This window comes from Hemitrygon akajei, chromosome 10 (genome assembly GCF_048418815.1).
Source record: "Hemitrygon akajei chromosome 10, sHemAka1.3, whole genome shotgun sequence".
NCBI classification, from domain to species: Eukaryota; Metazoa; Chordata; class Chondrichthyes; order Myliobatiformes; family Dasyatidae; genus Hemitrygon; species Hemitrygon akajei.
In genome coordinates, this window is record NC_133133.1 from 58,903,719 (window position 1) to 58,925,417 (window position 21,699).

At 42.8% G+C, this 21,699-nt stretch overlaps 1 protein-coding gene across 2 annotated transcripts in view; it reads left to right on the forward strand.

Moving 5' to 3' along the window:
* The window catches only part of LOC140734448 (kelch-like protein 4), a 372,728-nt gene that overhangs the window by 192,881 nt on the left and 158,148 nt on the right, over positions 1-21,699 (forward strand). Inside the window, exon 1 of one of the 2 annotated variants that reach the window (XM_073058399.1) lies at positions 11,205-11,914. The exons of the other annotated variant lie outside the window; for it this stretch is intronic. Coding sequence (XP_072914500.1) covers positions 11,499-11,914 — 416 coding nt within the window. The 5' untranslated portion in view covers positions 11,205-11,498. Of the gene's footprint in view, positions 1-11,204; positions 11,915-21,699 lie in introns of those variants that run through there. 2 annotated transcript variants of the gene reach the window in all.

Below are 21,699 nucleotides of genomic sequence, written 5' to 3' on the forward strand. Positions count from 1 at the left end.
GGGGTTTAAATATCTCTGCCTTTCTTGAGTCGTGAAAGTAGTGGAGAAAGATCACTTCTCTTCACAGCCTTCTGTGGCTGACAAAGCAAATCCTGGGACAATTTAGATGAATTTGAAACACCCGAGGTGAAGTTGTACAACCTTAATTTGTTTCTTTGTGAAATGGCTTGCTTCTTCAAATGACATTGGAGCACCCTGAATCAATTCCAACTGTTCTCATTTTGGCTGCTGCAAATGATGCTAGCACAAGTAAATATTGTTCCTACGATCAAAATCCAGACATAAACAAAAGCAGGAAGTGGTGCACTAGTGGTAATGCTGATAATCCTACCTAGAAGCTGAAGAAGGTAATCTTTTGTATCAATACTCACAAGTGGTAATAGTGTTTTGAAAAACAACTTCCAAAGTTCAAAGCAATGTCCAACCATTTATCTGGGCATAAGCTTCTTGTTTGTAGATAAAACTAAGTACACACTAGATTTTTAATTTTAGAGCATGGTGAATCAGCAGGTGGATCTCACAACACTGTACCTGCTCACTCATGGTCCTCATTAAAACCCCTTACTGTATAAATATAATCTCAGTGCATTTTTTTAAAAGTATCATGAACCAGCACCACATTGACATTTAGGGGAGAAGAAGCACTCAGAAGAATATGTTGATCTTGTTGCAATGTTCTTATGGAGTACACGTAAAGCAGACAGACAGATGATCATTATTATAAATAACTTATCATATATTTCATGTAGCTAAAGTGGTCATGCCTTCATTGATACAGAGTTTAACAGTTCCATTCAATATCAGACAGTGTATGCAAAATACAACTGACATTCTTACTCTCCACAGACATCCTCACAAAAAGAAGAAAACCCCAAAGAATGAATGACAGAAAAAATACTTAAGAATCCTAAAGCCCCCCTGCCTCCCTTGCATGCACAAACAGCAGCAGAAGCATCACCCTTTCCTCCCCACCATTTATTCTAGCTTAAAGTACCAGCATTCCCACCAGCCATCATGCAAGTAACGGCAAAAACCCCCAAAGAGAACTTGGTCTACAGTACTGTACATCAAAAACTATCTGTTCACTTGAAAATTTCAACATCTCACAGGCTCTCTCTCACTAACAAGGGAGAACTTTGCTCCTTCCACAGTGAGAGGGGAGACAAATAGTCGCTATCTCAATGTTACAGTCATTCTGAAGTGTTGCTTTTTAGCTTGAGCGCCCTGACTCGAGAACTGGCAGCAAACTCTCCCTCACCATTGGGAGAAAGAGAAGGAGCAATTGATCCCGATTGCAGACTCTTCTGACAACTGGTCTCGCTGTCTTCAATGTTCCAGCTTTGCTACGCTTCTGTTCACGAGACCAGCAAGAATTCGTGTCTACAGGGGCGTGCAAGGCCCCGAAGATGCATAACTTCTGGCTGCTCCTGGACATACCAAAACTTGGTCAATTGGGAACACACTGCCATGCAGAACCACAGTTTTTGAGTGCCGCTGTAGATCAAAGATCCCAATAGGACCCCAGCCACCCTGTAAAGGAAAATGGAGACATTAGAATAGGAAGAATTTAACTGTTTCTCTGATGAATGAGAGGTAGCCATTTTTAATTCCACCCATTCCTTTAGAATATAAAGTATGTTTTTTGGAGGCCGATCACATAGGGAATCTTCAGAGAATCCATCTTAATCTGTTTTATGCAATCAAATTGTTTTCTCTTTTAAAGTATAGCTTTTCTCATTAAAAAGTATCTTTTTTTGTAATTCCTTCTGATTTCTTTTTGTAGAAGGAATCTGATGAGTTAAATGAAGCAGTTTCAGGTATTCAGTGATGGGAATGTGATGCTACAATTATGAGGACAGGATGTTAATCTGAGTAAAGTAGACAAAAATAACAAATATAGATGGTTTATTAAGTTTTATATCATCTTGGTTTCAATTTAATGTTGTCCAACATAGTTCTTTATTATTCTCATTCAGACAACATACTCAGGCAGAAAGGAAATGTGTTGGAACTATTGCTGACAAACAGACTCACGATAACATTGCAGCAAATAACTAAGAATAATTTTTATGCATTCAATTTGTGAATCATAAAATTAACTTGTTTTCTTTTATCAACCTGAGATATTGCTTCTGTTTCTCTTTTCACTGATGCTACCTGACCTGCTAAAAGGTTTCCCCAGTTTTTGAAACATGGTTCTTTTCTCCCCCTACTCTTTAAAAGGCCTCCATTCACAAATGACAGTTTTCTTGGTATCCATCACACCATAACCTCAGGCTGACACTGTCACAATGGCGGACGTTGGGAGTGGACCCAAATGCAAGACACAGACACTGAACTACCAGGGAGAGGACTAGGTGTATCAAGAGAGCAAAGGAAGTGGGGAAGGACATGACACGGGCCCTGGACGAGACAAGGATTCCAGGCCTGGGCTAGGACTTGACTAGGATAGCAGAACCTGGACATGGAACTGGGAACTAGGAGCCTGGGCTTGGACTCCGAGCCAGAGACTGGACAAGGACCCAGAACCTGGGTCCTGACTCAGGCTTGGACTCCAGAACTAGGCAAGGACAAGACGTGGCTACAGGCTGAGGAGAGACAACAGGACTGGATGTGAGACTCCTGGACAGGCACAGGATGAGGGAACCCCAGCACCAGGCTGGGCAAGGTACTCCTGGGCTGGACGAGGCACATGGACAAGATGAGAACACAAAGCTGTGGCTTGGACAGGATATCCAGTCCTAGCTTGGATGTGGCTAGGACTGGATGAGACCCCGAAACCTTGACTTGGTCAAGGGAGAGACAGGAACATGGAACACAGAGCCCGTCCCCTCCTTGGGTACAGGATGTAGGGCCAGGACTCATTACACAGAATGCAGAATATGATGAGATGGTTCCCAATACAAGGTAGCGGCAGACGGCTGGACCTACCTAGTGAAGGTGAGGACACAAAGACAGTTCAAAACAATGAAAGGCAGTTCCTTATCTTGCTACAGTGGTTAAACTTGACAGCAGTGAAAGCAAGGCTCCAGACTCGGCTCCAGGAGGAAGGTGAAGGGAAGGGATACAGACGGGGTTTGGACAGGAACGATCCAGCAGCCAGAGGCCGAATCCTGAAGCTATTTATGAAGCCAGCCCAAACGAGAATCAGCTGCCTCAACAGAAACTGGGGAAACCCGGAAAACCTAGAATAAGGATCATGGACCGGACCATGAACTGGAATGCGGATTTCACAGACTGGACCATGACAGACACATGCTTTTTTCCCCTCAAGACACTATGTATTTTAAAAGCAATACACACAAAATGCTGGAGGAACTCAGCAGGCCAGGCAGCTTCTATGGAAAAGAGTACAGTCGATGATTTGGGCTGAGACCCTTCAGCCGGACTGGAGAAAATAAAGATGAGGAGCAGGTTTAAAAGCAGGGAGTATGGGAGGGAGAAACACAAAGTAATAGGTGAAACTGGGAGGGGGACGGGAGGGGTGAAGTAAAGAGCTGCAAAGTTGATTGGTGAAAGAGATACAGGGCTGGAGAAGGGAGTATCTAAGAGGAGAGGACAGAAGGCCATGGAAGAAAGATGTCTATTATAAACACACAGACTTTCACAGCTACCTGGTCTATACCTCTTCCCACCCTCTTATTTGTAAAAAAGCCCATCCCCTTCTCTCAATTCCTCCATCTCCATTCCATCTGCTTACAGGATGAGGCTTTTCATTCCAGAATGAAGGGGATGTCCTCCTTTTTCAAAGAAAGGGGCTTCTCTTCCTCCACAATTAAATCTGCCCTCAACCACATCTCTTCTATTTCATGCATGTCTGCCATCTCCCTATTCTCCCACCAGCAAACCAGGTATAGGGTTCCTTTTGTCCTCACCTACCACCCCAGCAGACTCCACTTCCAGCACATAATTCTTTGTAAATCTCACCATCTCCAACAAGATCCCGGCACCAAGCACACCTTTCCCTCCTACCCCCCCTCCACTGTCTGCTTTCCACAGAGATTTCTCCCTACATGACTCCCTTATCCATTCATCCCTCCCCACTGATCTCCCTCCTGGCACTTACTCTTTCAGGTGGAACAAGTGCTGCACCTGTCCCTTCACCTCCTCCCTCACTACTATTCAAGGCCCCAAACAGTCCTTCCAGGTGAGATGAAACTTCACCTGTGAGTTTGTTGGGACATATATTGTGTTCGGTGCTCTCGGTGTGTCATCTTGTATATCGGTGAGCCCTGACATATATTGGGAGACCGCTTCGCCGAGCACCTATGCTCTGCCCACCAGAAGAAATGGTATCTCCCAGTGACCACTCATTTTAATTCCACCTCCCATTCCCATTCCGATATGTCTATCCATGGCCTGCTCTCCTGACGTGATGAAGTCACACTTAGGTTGGAGGAACAACCCCTTATATTCTATCTGGCTAGCCTACAACCTAATGGCATGAACATGGATTTCTCAAATATCCGGTAATACCCTCTCTTCACCATATCCTATTCCCCTTTTCCTTCTGTCATTTTATCTCCTTGCCTCCCGATCAACTTCATCTGGCACTCCTCTCTCCTTTTCTTTCGTCCATGGCTTTCTGTCATCTCCTATTAGATTCCCCCTTCCCCAGCTCTGTATCTCTTTCACCAATTGACTTCCCAACTTTACCCCTCCCCCTCTCAGCTTCACCTATCATTTTGTGTTCCCCTCACCTTTTAAATGTACTCCACATCTCTTTTTCTCCAGTCCTGCTGAAGGGTCTCATCCCAAAATGTTGACTGGACTCTTTTCCATAGATACTGCCTGGCCTGCTGAGTTCTTCCAGCATTTTGGGTGTGTTGTACAGATTTCCAGCATCTGCAGATTTTTTCTTGTATGTGTTTTAAAAGTATGAGCTACTGCTTTGAACTTCTACAAATTGTAGGAACATATTTTTCCTGGGTTTTGCACGGATATGCTTACATGCAATTAACAGCTATGTTTTTATCCAACCAATTACTGCCCGTGATAGCCTGCAGTCTATAACATTCACAGTGATCAATAGTTTAAAAAGCATCAGCAATCTTTTCATTGGACATGTAGGCCACACTCAGGGTAGGGACAAGCACTGATGAAAAATGTGTTAACTCCCCAGACAGTAAGGTTGCATAGAGTTTTGCTGCAGATGATTTAATTTCGTGGGGAAGGCTTCAGAAGTTTGGTTGGTTGGTACACACAATGACATGTTTTGTACGTTCATGGACCTACCAGAAGCCATGTTGACAGTGCCAAGGAACATGGAGGAGCCAAGAGACTTTAATGCAGAGTGTGGAGGATTGTCTTTTCCACATGGACCTCCATTTGCCCACTTGTCCACCCAACCAGAAAGTGAAATCTAAAGTGCGATGCCATAGTGTTCACTGCAACACAGACAGAAACTATCTGATATTTGACTGCTGCAGTGGAATACAAAGTGTAAAGACACATTAAGTTGTCAAGCCTGACTCAAAATTTACCTGTTGACAGGTTTCTAGGACTGCTGTTGTTCCATCCCAGGGGAGTAGGAGACAATGTATGCAGTATAAACTAGCTGCTCTCCATCAAGAAGACAACAGTCATTATCCCTCCTCTGTTCCTCTACTCATGCCCTTGCTGCTATCCGACAGCTGGCCTGCCTTGACTGATAACTCCCATGCTAAGATGACTGGTTGAAGGATGCTAACTTGCAGTGTGGTCGGCAGCTTTTTAGGATATTATCGCAATCATTCAAAATCACTTTACAAAGTCTTCAGCAGTTTCCTTCATTGAGTGAGTACACTGGGACATGCAAAGTCCCACAACTTATCTGAATGTGCAGGCTGATCCATTGGACTTATATGGAAAATGGTATGCCATATGTAAACCTGGTATGAAAAGTTTATCTTGCAAAGGAAAACGACATTATGGATAAAGGAATGACATGCAAGGGAAATAATGCAATCTATGGGAAACTGAATTTGTATTGATTAGTTATGAGTTTGGATGTACCTTTCTGTGGAAGGCTGAACCAGAAAGGAGCTTAGACTTCTTTTTTTCTTCTCCTCTTCCAAATCCTCCACCATGTGTTCTTTCTCCGCAGCTGCTTGCTATGCAACTGAGGGAAATTAGTGTCACCTTATGCTCATGAATTTATATAGCACACAGACTAATCCAAATCTTGACAGTTAATATATCAATTCATTGAGCTTTTTAACAGAGAAAAAAAAAGATTTTTAGGTCTTTAAGATGTATTCCAATTCAGACTGCTGCAACATTCATGGACTCAGGGTCTTGAACTATATATTTTTTTGTACGTGCTTACTATCTTATACGTGCTATATGTGCCTTGTGCTCTGTATGACTGTGGGTACTCTGTTTTTCACCTTGGCCCTGGAGTAACACTGTTTTGTCTGGCTGTGTTCATGCATATTTATATATGGTGAAATGACAATTAAACTGGAACTGAAAGGGAATATGTGAAGGAGTAGAAGGTAGGTGAGATTAAATGACAAAAAGGGTGGCAGTCAAGGTGGATAAGGGTAAAAAAGGCTAACCAGGCAAAATATTGGTACAAGATCATTATTAGCAGAGGTATATAGAATATGTTTTAAAAATCTGGTGGCTACTCATTTCAATTCGACTTCCCATTTCCATTCATTCGGATATGTTGGTCCAAGGCTTCCTCTACTACCATGATGAGGTCACACTCAGGCTGGAGGAGCAACACCTAATTTTTCATCTTGGGGGAATCCAATCTGATGAGATGAGCTTTGATTTCCAGTACTTTCTACCTGAAATTCCTTCTTTTTTCCATTCCATATTTTGGCTAACTTCTCACCTCTTCTCTTCAACTTCCCATCACCACCCTCTGGTACCCTTCGACTTTCCTTTCTTCCATGGTCCTCTCCTTCAGGTTCCCTCTCCTTCATCTCTTTATCTCTCCCACCTCTCACTTCCCAGCTTTGTACTTCATCTCGCCTTCCCCATCACCTGGTTTCATCTGCCATCTTGCATTCATTCCCCTCCCCTCCCCCCCATCTAATTCTGGCTCTGCACACTTTCTTTCCAGTCCCGATGAAGGGCCTCAGCCTGAAACAATGACTGATTATTCCCTGTATAGTAGCTGCCTGACTTGTTGAGTTCCTCCGGCATTATGTGTGTGTTGCTCAAGAATTCCAGCAGTTGCAAAATCTCTTATGTTTAACAATCAAAATTACCACTGTGGGAAGGACTGATTATCTAGAATTGATTAAGTCAGTATTACCCAGAATGTTGTATTCTGCCCAGTTAGAAGATGAAGTGTTATTCTCCAAGCATGTTGAGGTCTGTAGGTATGGCAAGAAATCAGGCATTGAGAGGTCAGAGTGAGAGTGAGACAGAACGTTAAAATGCAAGGCAAATGGAATTTCAGGACCATATTTGCAAATTGAAGGAGGCTTTTCTGCACTGCCATCACCCAATACTTGATTGGTGACATACATTGAACAATAAATATGGTATACTAAATTAAAAGGGAAGAGGGAAATGAGTAACTTCAGCAACTCTAGAAGTTGTACGTAAATTTGAAATTTCACAAGAAGAAGTGTTTGCATGTTCTCTTGTGCAATAGTGAACAGCAGACTTCAAGATGTTGCAAATGTCTCTTGCTCCATTATGGCAGATTTCCTTTCTTGTTGCTTAATATCCTGACATAGAAATACAAACGTTTGTACATATAATGCCAATTCTTTATTATTGTTCAGTCAAAATTCTGGCAATAGCATTTCAGGAATAAGCACTGGCCTTATCAAAGACACCCAAAGCCTGAGGATAAATCTGCTAACCACCACACTTTCAGGAAAATTTCCTGGGCAAAGTCTGCATCCCACTAATCTCCACTAAAATGTATGCAATGTTCCATATTGTGGATATGGCAAAATGTGGGTGATCATGGTCTTTCCATAACCATGAATGTTCTTGGCAATTTTTTTCTACAGAAGTTGTTTACCATTGCCTTCTTCTGGGCAGTTTCTTTACAAAGTGGATGACCCCAGCCATTATCAATACCCCTGAGAGATTGTCTGCCTGGTGTCAGTAGTTGCACAACCAGGACTTGTGATATACATCAGCTGTTCATATAACCATCCACCACCTGCACCCATGGCTTCATATGACCCTGATCAGGAGGGGTAAGCAGGTGTTACATCTTGCCCAAGGGGGCCCTGCAGTCTATTGGAGGAAAGGAGCACCATACACCTGCTTTAGTAGAGACGTATTTCCACTCTATAACCCAAATGGCAAAACACAATATCATATTATGTATTGTCGAATCACAAACAAGAGAAAAACTGCAGATGCTGGAAATCCAAGCAACACACACACAAAATGCTGGAGGAACTCAGCAGGCCAGGGAGTATCTATGGAAAAGTGTACAGTTGACATTTCAGGCAGAGACCCTTTATCAGGACTGGAAAAAAAAGACGAGGAGTCAGAGTAAGAAAGTGGAGGGAGGGGGGAAGAACCATAAGTTCTGATGAAGGGCCTTGCCCTGAAACATCAATAGTTAACTCTTTTTTGTAGATGCTGCCTGTCTGCTGAGTTCCTCCAGCATTTAGTATGTGTTATGTATCGTCAAAGCCTATCTGAGGACTAAGTTCAGTGCTGAATGACGAACACCTGTCAAGCCATCCCCTTAAAGCTTCTGCAACCAGAAACAACTCAAGAAAGCAGCAAGTATTACCTGGATGGCAATAATATTAACTAACCGGTAAAGAGATAATAAATCCCTCTCAACTGCTCAGCTGCTGATCATGTGCCTCTTAAGAAGGCTGTATCTGAAATGCCATATTCCAAAATGGCACTACTGTCATACTGACTGAAACATATTTCTACAGGGTGTTCCGGATTTGCTTTGTTTGTAAAATATGCATTCTTGAAAGTTTGCTTGAAAGTACGGTTTTGATCCAAATTGCTAAATGCCATAATTTGAATTCGCCCGGAGTTTCTACTGCCGATAATTGCAAGTTCAATGTGTACAGTCAGTGGCCACATTACTATGTACAGCTGTACTCCTGCTTGTTAATGCAAATATCTACTCAGCCAATCATGTGACAGTAACTCAATGCATAAAAAACATGCAGATATGGTCAAGAGGCTCAGTTGTAGTTCTGACTAAACATCAGAATAGGGAAGAAATGTGATCTAAGTGACTTTGACAATGGACTGGTTGTTGGTTTCAAATGGGGTGATTTGAGTATTGTATGTACAACACTCTCTAAAGCAGGGGTCCCCAACCTTTTTTATGCCATGGATCAATATCATTAAGCAAGGGGTCAGTGGAACCTCAGGTTGGAAACCTCTGCTCCAGAGTTTACAGAAAATGGTATAACAAAAATAAATCAGTAAACAACAAGGCCTTGTTAATGAGAGAGGTCAGAAGAGAATAGCTAGACTGATTCAAGAAGACAGGAAGGTGAGAGTAACTCAAATAACCATGCCTTGCTTCAGTGTTGTGCAGAACATCATCTCTGAATGCAGAACACATTGAACCTTGAAGTGCATCAGCAGAAGAAGGCTACAACACTCAGTGGCCACTTTATGAGGTACAGGACGTACCACATGATGACATATAAGTTCCATGCCTCTACTTCTATAAAAAGGAGTAGTCAACTGGATGAGCCTCAGGGCAAGAAGGTGCAGATTCTTACATAAGTAGTCCTGAAGAGGAGATCCGGAGCAGATATTGTGCTCTTGCAGGGGTAAGGATTGCAGTTTTCTCTTTGAATTCCACTCTTCTGCAGTAGCTGAAGCAACTACAAGTTTGTATAATTAGTCTCCTCCAGCCCTCCTCCAGATTATTTCTAGATGCCTAAGGCTAAACACACCACACCAACAGATGACTCGTCTTGGATACAGAGAGCATAATTATTTTTCAGTTTAAGTTCCTGAAGAATGTCAGAAGGCTGTGGGATTCTTGATGTGGTGTCCTAACTATATTGCCAAAGTCTTTTCAAAATCTCCAACGGCAAGGAGGAGCGAAAGGTGATGCAACTTTAAGAATTGTGCAAATCCTCAGCAAACACTTGTTTGCTCACAATCAGCTGACTGCTGGTAGGAGACAGCTTTAGGAAAAACGCTGTTCAACAAGTTGCTGAATGCCTAAAAACTATTTATTCTGAGCAACTTCAACTTCTTTGCCAAGTTGGCATTTGGCCTGAAGGCAGGATAAATAGCTCAATACCTAAACAGTTGCATCTCAGAGGCACTTTAGTACTAGAAAGAGCCTTCACAAATTATCCCCTTCTGCTGAATAAATTGTGGCTGTTCTCCAGTTAATGCTTTATTTTGAGAAGTAATGTCAATGCTGTTTTGCTTGCCCCTTTTACTGTATCAAACAGCAAACTGGATGAGTTTTAAAGTCTACAACATCTTCTAATGATAAACTGAGAAAGATTGAATCCATAATTTATTCTGCAAGAATGCAGAGGTGTAAATGTATCCATAAGCAAAAGTATATAATTTTCTTCTTTCCAGAATGAATGGCAGCCGAAGCATCTGAATGCAGGAACTTTACTTAATTAATGGTTTGCAGAGAGTTGAATTTCAGAATTGAATTTTGTCCTTCTAATTAAAGCAAGACCAGAGTCATTAAAACAAAGGGATTTTTTTTATTGCTTACAAAATACCAAAGAAACCATGAATCAAAGGTGATTTTCTGGATTGGGAGATATTATCTGTTCAGCTATTTTTAAATATAAAAAAAAGCTAGCACTTGCTTTCCGTGATCTCGTCACATCGTGCATCATGTGGAGGAACTGCGCTAGATCAATGACACTTCTGTGAGATTTAAACAGCCTTTGCCCTAATTTAATCACATCACAAAACAATGTAATTGACTTGGTCTATTCTTCTCCCCCATCATTTCGAACCGTTCTTTAGAGTGTGGCCGGGCTTGACACTAGCCTTTTGACCCTCTTTCCAGTAAGTAAAGTAACAAGGCAAGTCAAGAGATCACTGAAGCTGGACTAGAACAAAAATGCTTTGTTGTGGACTCTGTCTTTTAGATAGGGAATGTGAGAGTCATGTGGAAAAAGGAATGAAAATATCCTCTGGCTGCAGTTACTTCTCGGGAAACACAAGCCCGAGACTTTATTGCATATTTTCCTGGATATTACGTTACAGCTCACATTTCTTTAAAACAGATGGGATCTTGCTAAGCAAAGGACAGTATCAGTAAGTCTGTATTCAGCAGCATGTAAGATCAGCTGCTGTTTAGAGTTTTGGTAGCTGTCTTCCTGTGTTAATCTGATTTACTTGTTTAAGGGCTGACCTCATCATCCTGTCAGTATGGTATCCCACCTACACAGTTAGCAGCAGCTTACTATTTGCTGTGAGCGCTAGCAGTACTGTGTACTGCTCAGACAAGAAAGGTTTGTTCTTTTTGGTTTCCACACTGAGAGGATTCGGTGCAGAGGCGTGCAGTAGGAGCAAGAGGAAGCTTGCTTCCAACTACAATTTTAAATTTCTCTTGGACAATGATGTCTGTGTCCGGGAGGAAGGAGTTTGACATGAAGCAAATTCTGAGGCTGAGATGGAAATGGTTTAGCCACCCATCGCAGAGCTCTTCTGGAAACACTGGTTGTCTCCAGCAGGAGGGATTTGAGCACCGTGGCATGGGTCAGAACAGGTTGAAAAGCCACTCTCGGGACAGAAGTGGGCTCAGGAAAAACAGCAGCCCTATAAGCAGTTTGCTGGCACCTGTGCCAGGACCAGTTTACAACAGACCAGACCGGCAGCCATGCCATCAGCAAAATACAGTTCCACACACACCGGAGAACGAAGGGCTTTCTAAAATTCCCACACAAGAGGACTCATGTAAAGAAGAAGAAAAAGAAAACAAAGAAGCTTTGGAACCAGAGAGTGCTGATCTTACAGAGGAGTCTGGAGAGAGGTAAGAGTCTGTAGTGAGGAAATATTAGCAGCACTGAAGAAAGCTGAATATTATTTACATTTTTAACAGACATATAGGGATTATTGCTGCTTATTATTTGCTGCAAAGCTTTCACATATTTTTGTGTCTTGCCTTTTGCAAGTGTAACCAATCAGGAACCGAGTGCATTACTACATATTCCAGTGAATTAATCTAACTCCTGTGGATAATTTGTCTGCAATCACATGTTTTTCACACCTTAATAAAACGTGCAAGTAGGTGCTGCAACTCCATAGGCTGATAAGAGTTTTGTGTCAACTGTGTATGCAGCCTTAGACATATGTCTGCTCTCCGTGCAGTCAGCAGAACAGATAAATAATTTATTCTGAGTTATATTTAAAATGTGTCAAAATCATGTTTATTCAAAGCTTTATTTTATGGCACATGGTAAAGAAAACAGATTTTAAATGTTCTTTGTCTCATTTGTTTATATGAGTGGAAATACCTGATTTAAAAGCCCAGAACCTGTAATAATTTTGGCTCTACTCCAAAGCTCTACAGTCCTACATACCATATGTAGTGGACTCAGTACCACGTGGAGTGGCTGATGTAAATAACATTGAGAGGGAGGCTGGATAGGTATTACGAGGTGGAAGGAGCAGTAGATGAGATGAAATGAGGTAAGAACAGACACGTTTGGATAACGAAACTTGGCACAGACTTTTTGGTGAATAGCTTATTACTGCATTGTAGTTTCCACATAATTTCAGTCACCCTCTTAGCTAGTAACTGCTATGAGAACCAGTTAGCAGAAAAGGGCAGAACGCATTCTGGCATTGCTCATTGATTAGTTAGTGCTCTGATTCTGAATTCACACATAGCGGTCTCTTTGCCATCAGGAGGAGCCAGAAAACAGGAACCCAAAGGGAAGGAGGGAAAACAGAAGCACGAGTTGTCACAACCTGCTGTGGAGGAACGGCCGTGGCTGGAGGGTATACAGTTGTACTAGATGAGAGAGAGAGAAAAGTAAACATATTAAGCGAAGCAGAAGATGAAAACAATCTATACCCAAAGAATGGTGGAGGGTTGAGCACAGAAAATCTTTAACCAAAAAAAATGTAATTACAATAAAATCTGAAAATTGCACGTACATTTCCTGGTAGTTTTGAAAGATCATATCCTCATTTAAATATGTTTAGAGGTAATTCCAATTATTTATGCTATTTGTACACTAATACAGATTGGTTAAAGAGAACCTGCCAGAGCAATTTGCAGTTCAGTGCTGGGAGTGCTCCTCAGGTTGGTTCACCTTAAGTGTTAGCTTTATCTGGTGGTCCCTCGGACAATCACTTCCTACAATCCCCAAACATGAAGCTCTTGAAACCTATTGAACATAAAAAGCCTGAGGATGTAGAAATAATGTTTCTTATAGTCAAGGGCCAGAGAGCACAGCCTCAGAATAGGGAGCCATCCCTTCAGAACAGAGATGAAGAAGGATTTCTTTAGCCACTGGGCAGTGAATCTGTGCAATTCATTGTCACAGATGGTTGTGGAAGCTGTCATTGGGTATATTTAAAGCTGAAGTTGATCAGTTGTTGATAAATAGGGCCATAAAAGGTTACAGGGATTAGTCTAATTCTGCTCCTATGTCTTATGGTCTTGGTGGTGATCCAGCCCCTCCATCTATCCACCAAACTACAGACTTGGTTACCTCGCCACTTATTTATCTACTGACTCAACTCACTCCTCAACAACTGACTATGTCCACAGACTATTGCTTTTTATCTGGCCTCTTACACATTCTCCTCCCCGCCCCCCATGACCCTGTCAACCAACCATTGGTTTTCCTTTGTTTCTGATTTAAATCCTCCCAATATCTAGCAATATTTATCTCCCACTATTGCACGTGATTCCTGTCAGATCCTAGACCTGCCCAAACCCAACCACCTCAGTAACTTTTCACTTAGTTCTCTTCCATTCACTCAGCTTCATTTTATTACTCAATCACTGGTTGGCCACAATCCCCAAATTCCTTCCAATTGCAGGCCAGAAACCTTCAAACAGTGCTGTGTCACCTAGGGCATAAGCCTAATTCAACATTTGCCTGATGAGAGAAGTGCAAAGAAAGATCATGAGATGATACCCTTGTCTTAGTGCCTGACTCAATTTTACAGCAATGAATCATAAATAAAATAATTGTGGCACTTTTGCAAACTAACAGTTAACTACCTCTAAACACTGTCCATTTATTGTTGGAGCATATGACATCGCATGATAAACTAAATCCTCTAGTATCCAGTTGCTAAACTATTACTATGGATGTAAGATGAGAAGCAGGAAATAGTTTCTCATGGTTTCAGTGAACATTATTGGCTATCTTTTGAGATGACACACAGTATTTGATGGACATTTATAGTCAGGAAGCATACAATAGCTATATGATATTTGGGGAGTGCGTGAATAGGAAATCTTCGGAGGGATAAGGGCCAAATGTAGTCATTCGGATCTAGATCGTGTAGGCAACTTGTTTAGCATGGACAAGTTGGGCCAAGGAGCCTTCTTCAGTGCTCTATGACTCTATTGCTCCACCAACAAGAACAGCCATGCATTAACATCCACAGAATGGAGGAAGAGCTTTTTGGCAAGCTGCAATCAGCACAGTGCCAATAAAAAGAAGAGCGGTGTAAGTGGAGAGCCATTTTGGGAATGTCCATTGTTGGAGTGGGCCGGTGTTAGTGGTTAGGCTTTGGCTCAAAAGGTTTAGGTGAGAACAGACTTGGGCAAGTGCAGGCAGAGGTTCTAAGTAATAAATAAGTTTCTAGTAATTATTTTTTCTGTTAATACCGAAGCTAGTGTGCTGAGAACAGGTCCAGAGGTATGTTCTTTGTATGAAATATGGGAACTCTGGGAGACCTCCTGTCTCCATGATAACTACATCTGCATGAAGTACATCGAGCTACAGCTCCTTAGAGACTGTTTTAAGGAACTGGAGCTGCAGCTGGATGACCTTTGGCGAATACACAAAGAAGATGAGGCAGATTAATAGGAGGTCAAAGGAGGAAATCACCACTAAATTTCAAGAGACAGGTACCTTGTTAGCTGTCAGGAGAGGGAAAGGAAATAGGCATACTGCTTTGGATAATTTTGGAGGTCATGACCTACCAGGGAGAAGCCACAGCAACCAGGTCTCTGGCACTGAGTCTGGCTCAGTGGCTCAGGAGGGAAGTGGGAAGAAGAGAAGTGCAGTAGTGATAGGAGATTCCATGGTTAGAGGAGCAGAAAGCAGATGTTATGTACATGAAAGACACACCCAGATGGTATGTTGCCTCCCAGGTGCCAGGGATAGGGACGTCTCAGATCGGGTCCATGGTATTCTAAAGGGAGAAGGTGAACAGTTGGTAGTCATGGTACAGATTGGTACCAATGGTTTATGTAGAAAAAGTGAGAGGATCTGAAAAGAGAATATAGGGAGTTAGGCAAATGCTGAAAAACAGGATCTCCATGGTGGTAATCTCTGGATCTGGATTGCTGTCAGTGAGGGTAAAAATAGAATGATTTGGCAAATGAATGCATGGTTGAAGAATTGGTGCAGGGCGTGGAATTTCAGGTTTCTAGGTCAGTGGGATCTCTGCTAGGGCAAGTATGATCTGTTACACCTCTACCTAATGGGTCCAATATCCTTACGGGCAGCTTTGGGGGAGGGTTTAACTTAATTTGGCAGGGGAGGGAACTGAAGTGGTAGGGCTGAGGATGGGGCAGTTGGTATATAAGTACTCTGTAGTGAGACTGAGGAAGGACGAGCAGATGATAGGACAAAATTGAAGTCAGTGGGATGAGTACCAGGGGGCTAAAGTTAAAAAGGGTGATGAATATAGTACTGAAGGTGTTATATTAGAATGCACACAGTAAACAGAATAAGGTAGATGATCCTGTAGTGCAATTAGAGATTGTCAAGTATGATGTTGTGAGCACCCCTAAGTCATGGCTGAAAGAAGATCATAGTTCAGACCTTAACATACAAGGATGTACATTGTTACAAAAGGACAGGCCAGTAGGCAGAGGGATAGGGTGGCTCTGTTGGTAAGAAGTGAAATCAATCCTTCGAAAGAGGTGACATGGGATCAGAAGATGTAACATCTTTGTGGGTAGAGACTTCAAGGGTAAAATAAACACTGACGGGTATTATATATAGGCCTCTGAACAATAGCCAGGATGTGGGCTACAAATTACAGTGGGACATAGACAGGGCATACCAAAAGGGTAATGTTGCGATAATCATGGGGGATTTCAATATGCAGGTAGATTGGGAAAATCAGGTTGATGCTGGATCCCAAGAGAGGGACTCTGTAGAATGCCTGTGAAATGGTTTTCTAGAGCAGCTTCTGGTTGAGCCCACTAGGATAATGTCAATTCTGGATCGAATGTTAAGCAATTACCCTGATTTGATTAGGGAGCTTGAGGTAAAGATGCCTTAGGAAGTAGTAATTATAATATGATAAAATTCACCCTGCCATTTGAGAAAGAGAAGCTAAAATCAAATGTATCAGAATTACAGTGGAGTAAAAAGAATTTCAGAGGCATGAAAGAGGAGCTGGCCAAAGTTGATTGGAAGGGCACACTAGCAGGGATGATGGCAGAACTGCATTGGCTGTTGTTTCTGGGGGAAATTCAGAAGGCACAGGAAAGATACATCATAAAGATGACAAAGTACTCTAAAGAGTGGAACAGATAACCGTGGCTTTAAGGAAACTCAAAGACAGTATAAAAGCAAAAGAGAGGACATATAGTATTGCAAATATTAGTGGGAAGATAGGGAATTGGGAAGCTTTTAAAAACCAAAAGAAGGCAACTAAAAAGTCATAAAAAGATAAAAGATGAAATATGAAGATAAGGTAGCTAATAATATAAAAGAGGAGATAAAGTTTATTCAGATATCTGAGTCTGAGGCCTCTATAGGCCAGGGTCAACCATGGATCTTGTGTACTAGCTGTCTAGACACACAAGTCAGGGCAATACGATATGGAGAGCAAGGTGTTGCCCATGTAGCAAGCTCCACTTCTCCACACATCTGATGAACCCAAAGGAGTAGCAGAGACCAATACAGTTTGGCACCAGCAGCATCACAGGAGTTGCCAGTCAGTGTTGAACACAGGACAGCCTTAGGGACTCCAGCTTAGGATATTTCACTCGGGGGTTTACTCCCAATGCCTGCCCCATGAAGCAGTATAGCCATGAGGCAGCAGAAGTTTGAGATCACAGTTTTCCTTCTCATAGATGAACTATCAACCACAACTGATGAGCCCCATATGCCTGAAGTGACTGATTATAAGGTGCCAGTAACCTGCCTTTGCCCATTCTCCTGTCAGTAGAAGTGGTTCTGCCTGGCTTAGTAGCTAAGCCACATGTGAAGGCCAGGAGCTGGAGGTGGTTGTCAGGGTCTATTTAAGGTGCATACCATTGGGAGCATTTAATAGGTAGTGGGAGCTTATCCCCACAACCACCCCCAGCTAAAACAACCTTTAAGAACCTTCAGTAAATAAGGAGTAAAAGAGAGACAAGCGTGGATATCAGACAACTAAAAAATTAAGCCAGAAAGGTAGTTATGGGGGACAAACAAATGGTGTATGAAATTAATAAGTATTTTGCATCAGTCTTCACTGTGGAAGACTAGTAGAATGCCAGAAATGCAAGAGTGTCAGGGGAAGGAGTGAGTGTTCTTGCTAATACCAAGGAGAGGGTGCTTGAGAAGCTGAAAAGTTTGAAGGTAGATAAGTCACCTAGACTAGAGGAATTAGACTCCAGGTTTTGGAATGAGATAGCTGAAGAGATTGTGGAGGCAGAGGTAGTGATTTTTAAAGAATCACTAGATTCTATAATAGATTTGGAAGACTGGAAAATTGCAAATGTCATTCCACTGTTTAAGAAGGGAGGGAAGCAGGAAAAAAAAAACAAATTATAGGCCCGTTAGCTTGACTTAAGTAGTTTGAAAGTTTACTACAGGTGAGATTTTGGGGTACTTGGAGACACCTGGAAAAAATAGGCCAAAGTCAGTATGGTTTCTAGACACTAGACACTAGAATACCACAGCACAGTACAGGCCCTTCAGCCCTCGGTGTTGTACCAACCCATATATTCCTTAAAAAATGTACTAAACCCACACTACCCCGTAACCCTCTATTTTTCTTTCATCCATGTACCTGTCCAAGAGGCTCTTAAATACACCTAATGTTTTAGCCTCCACCACCATCTCTGGCAAGTCATTCCAGGCACCCACAATCCTCAGTGTAAAAAACTTATCACTGATGTCTCCCTTAAATTTCCCTCCCTTAACTTTGTACATATGCCCTCTGGTGTTTGTTATTTGTGCCCTGGAAAACAAGTACTGGCTATCCACCCTATCTATGCCTCTCATAATCTTGTAGACCTCTATCAAGTCCCCTCTCATCCTTCTATGCTCCAAAGAGAAAAGTCTCAGCTCTGCTAACCTTGCCTCATAAGAATTGTTTTCCAATCCAGGCAACATCCTGGTAAATCTCCTCTGCACCCTCTCCATAGCTTTCACATCCTTCCTGTAATGAGGTGACCAGAATTGAACACAATACTCTGTGTGGTCTCATCAGAGATTTGTAGAGTTGCAACATGAGCTCTCTACTCTTGAACTCAATCCCCTTATTAATGAAGCCTAGCATCCCAAAGGCCTTCTTAACTATCCTATCAACCTGTGCAGCAACCTTGAGGGATGTATGGATTTAAACCCCAAGGACCCTCTGTTCATCCACACTTTTAGGTAACCGACCTTTAACCCTTCAAGATTTCCTTCAAGGGAAATCTTGCCCGACAAATCTGTTAGAAAATTTTGAGGAGAAAACAGGCAGGATAGACAAAGGAGCTTCAGCAGATGTTGTTTATTTGGATTTTCATAAGGACTTTGACAAGGAGCTGCACATGAGGCTGCTTAACAACACAAGTGCCCATAGTATTACAGGAAAAATACTAGCATGGATAGAAGATTTTCTGACTGACAGGAGGCAAAGAGTGTGAATAAAGGCCGCCTTTACTGGCTGGCTGTGGGTGACTAGTGGTGTGCTGCAGGGATCAGTGCTGGGACCACTCCTTTTCACATTATATGTCAATGATTTGGATGAAGGAATTGATGGCTTTGGGGCCAAGTTTGCAGAAGATATGAAGATGAGGTGGACGGGATGCAGTGTTGAGGAAGCAGGCTGTCTGCAGAAGGACTTGGACAGATTTGGAGAATGGGCAATGAAGTTGTAGTTGCCATCCTTCTGTCTCTACAGAGGGTAGGTAGCACACGAGAAAAGTGGTGGTGCATTTCCTAGAGTGGCTGAGTGACAGTCTCTTCCACACTTGCTGGCATCTGATTGGAGTGACCCTCTCCTTCTGTCAAGCTCTCTTGGCAGCCAGCTAGTTGTTGTGCGTACTTTCTGCTCCTTGCACATTTTTTGACGGCCAGACTCCAGGCAGCCCGGTCTTGTACTACGTCTTCCTGGTTGCTCACATCGATGTTGGCTGGCTTCACATCCTTTTTGCAGATGTATTTGAAGCCGAGCTATGGGTGACCAAATGTGTGCACCCTCTGCCAGCTGCCCCAACAGCAGGGTCCTTTGGAATTCCACCAGAGCCCATTCACTAATGTATCCTAACCATCTGAGCTGTCTCTGGCTGAAGAAGGAGAACATACCGGGGATGCCAGCACATTGTACTAGTGGCTCTGCCCTGCCAAGACATGTGCAGAATCCATCTGAAGCAGCACACGTGAAAGCTGTTCAATTTCTTCTCTTGGCTAACATACAGTAGATTGTCCAGGCTTCACTGCTGTAGAGGAGAGTGCCAAAAGCACAGACCTGATACACACAGAGCCACGTACTCACAGTCAAATGGCTGCTGCTGTCCACTCTTTTGTTTGGCCTAGCCACGACAGCTGCAGCCTTGGCAATTCTGTTGCTTAGCTTGGCATCAAGAAACAGTGTCTATGATAGTTGACTCCAGATAGGTGAAGGAGTCAAACACCTCTAGAATGTAACCATCAATGGTAATGGGTTAGAGAGAGTCTGTGTCCTTGCCATGACATTTGTCCTCTTCAATCTGATGGTCAGCCCAAACTCCTTGCAGACATGGAATTGTGGTCGATGAGATGCGCAGTTGGGCTTCAGTATGGGAAGTCAATGCTGTGCCGTCAGCAAACAGCAACTCATGAATGATAACCTCTCGGATCCTGGTCTTGGAGTGAAGGTGAACGATATTGAAGAGTTTGCTGTCAGCTCTGGTATATAGGTAGTTGCCCTTGGTGCTGTCAGCTCTTACTTTACCTCACTTCTCACTGGGAAGGCTTCTGAAGTTGCGCTGTTAAGCAGACAGTGCTGTGCATGTCTTTGTGGAAGGAAGTGATACGCACAGCTGTGTTGGAGGGCAGCCTATCATCTGCAGCAACCTCAAGAGCCCACTTCTACTGACCAGGCCGAACGCCGTCGTCAAGTCAATTAGTGTGAGGAAGAGTGTTTTTTTCCTGCTCCCGACATTTCTCCTGCAGCTGGTGTAATGAGAAGAGCAAATCCACAGTAGATCTGTTGACTCGAAAACCACGCTGCCCCTTTGGGTAGACACACTGAGCAAGGTGCTGCCGACGGGCCATAACGACTTTTGTGGTCTTTCCCATGATGCTGAGAAGGGAGTTGCCATGGTAATCAATGCGATTGCCCTTGTTTTTGAAAAGGTGACAATGTTTGTGCCTTGCATATCTTGTGGTATGTAGCCTTTCTCTCAGCAGGGACAGAGGAGCTTGTGCAGATGATGCAGTAATGCTGGTCTGCTACTCTTCAAAACTTCTAGAGGGATTCTATCATTCCCAGGAGCTTTCCCACAAATGAGATAGACAATGACTTTGCTGAGTTCTTTTGGTGTGGCAGTGCATCTAGTTCCTCTGTGAATGGTAGATTCAGGATAGCCTCGAGCGCAGTGCTTGTGACCACATTCTGAGTATAAATCTACATAGAGGTCAACCCTGTGTTGAAGTTGTTTGCCTTGATCAGATATGGCTTCTCCGGTCTTAAACTTCAGAGGAGCAGTCTTGGTGACAGTGGGACCTGTTGCCTTCTTGATGCTTTCGTCATACATAGCAGTGAAGTAGTAGATGGAACATAGTGCAGGGAAGTGTGCTGTCATGCACGTTGGCAGAAGGAATAAAGGCGTGGACTATTTTCTAAATAGGGAGAACATTTGAAATTTAAAGATGTTACGGGACTTGGAGGTCCTTGTGCAGGATTCTCTAAAAGTTAATTTGTAGGTTGGATTGGTAGTAAGGAAGGCAAATGCAATGTAAGCATGCTTTTCACGAGGACAGAAATACAAAAGCAAGGTTGCAAAGTTGAGGCTTTATAAGGCACTGGTCAGACTACAGTTGGGAGTATTGTGAACAGTTTTGGGCCCCTTATCTAAGAAAAATGTGTTGGCATTTGAGATGGTCCAGAGGAGGCTCATGAGGATGATCCTGGGGATGAAAGGATCATATGACGAGTGTTTGATGACTTTCGGCCTGTATTCATTGGAGTTTAGGAGACTGAGATGGGAATCTCGTTGAAACTTATTGAATATTGAAATGCCTGGATAGAGTGGATGTAGAGCAGATGTCCCCTATAGTGGGGGAGTCTAGGACCAGAAGGCACATCTCAAAATTGAGGGACATCCACTTAGAATGGAGATGAGGAAAAATGTATTTAGCAGAGGGTGGTGAATCTGTGGAATTTATTGCCACAGACAGCTGTGGGGACAGTTTGTTAGGTATATTT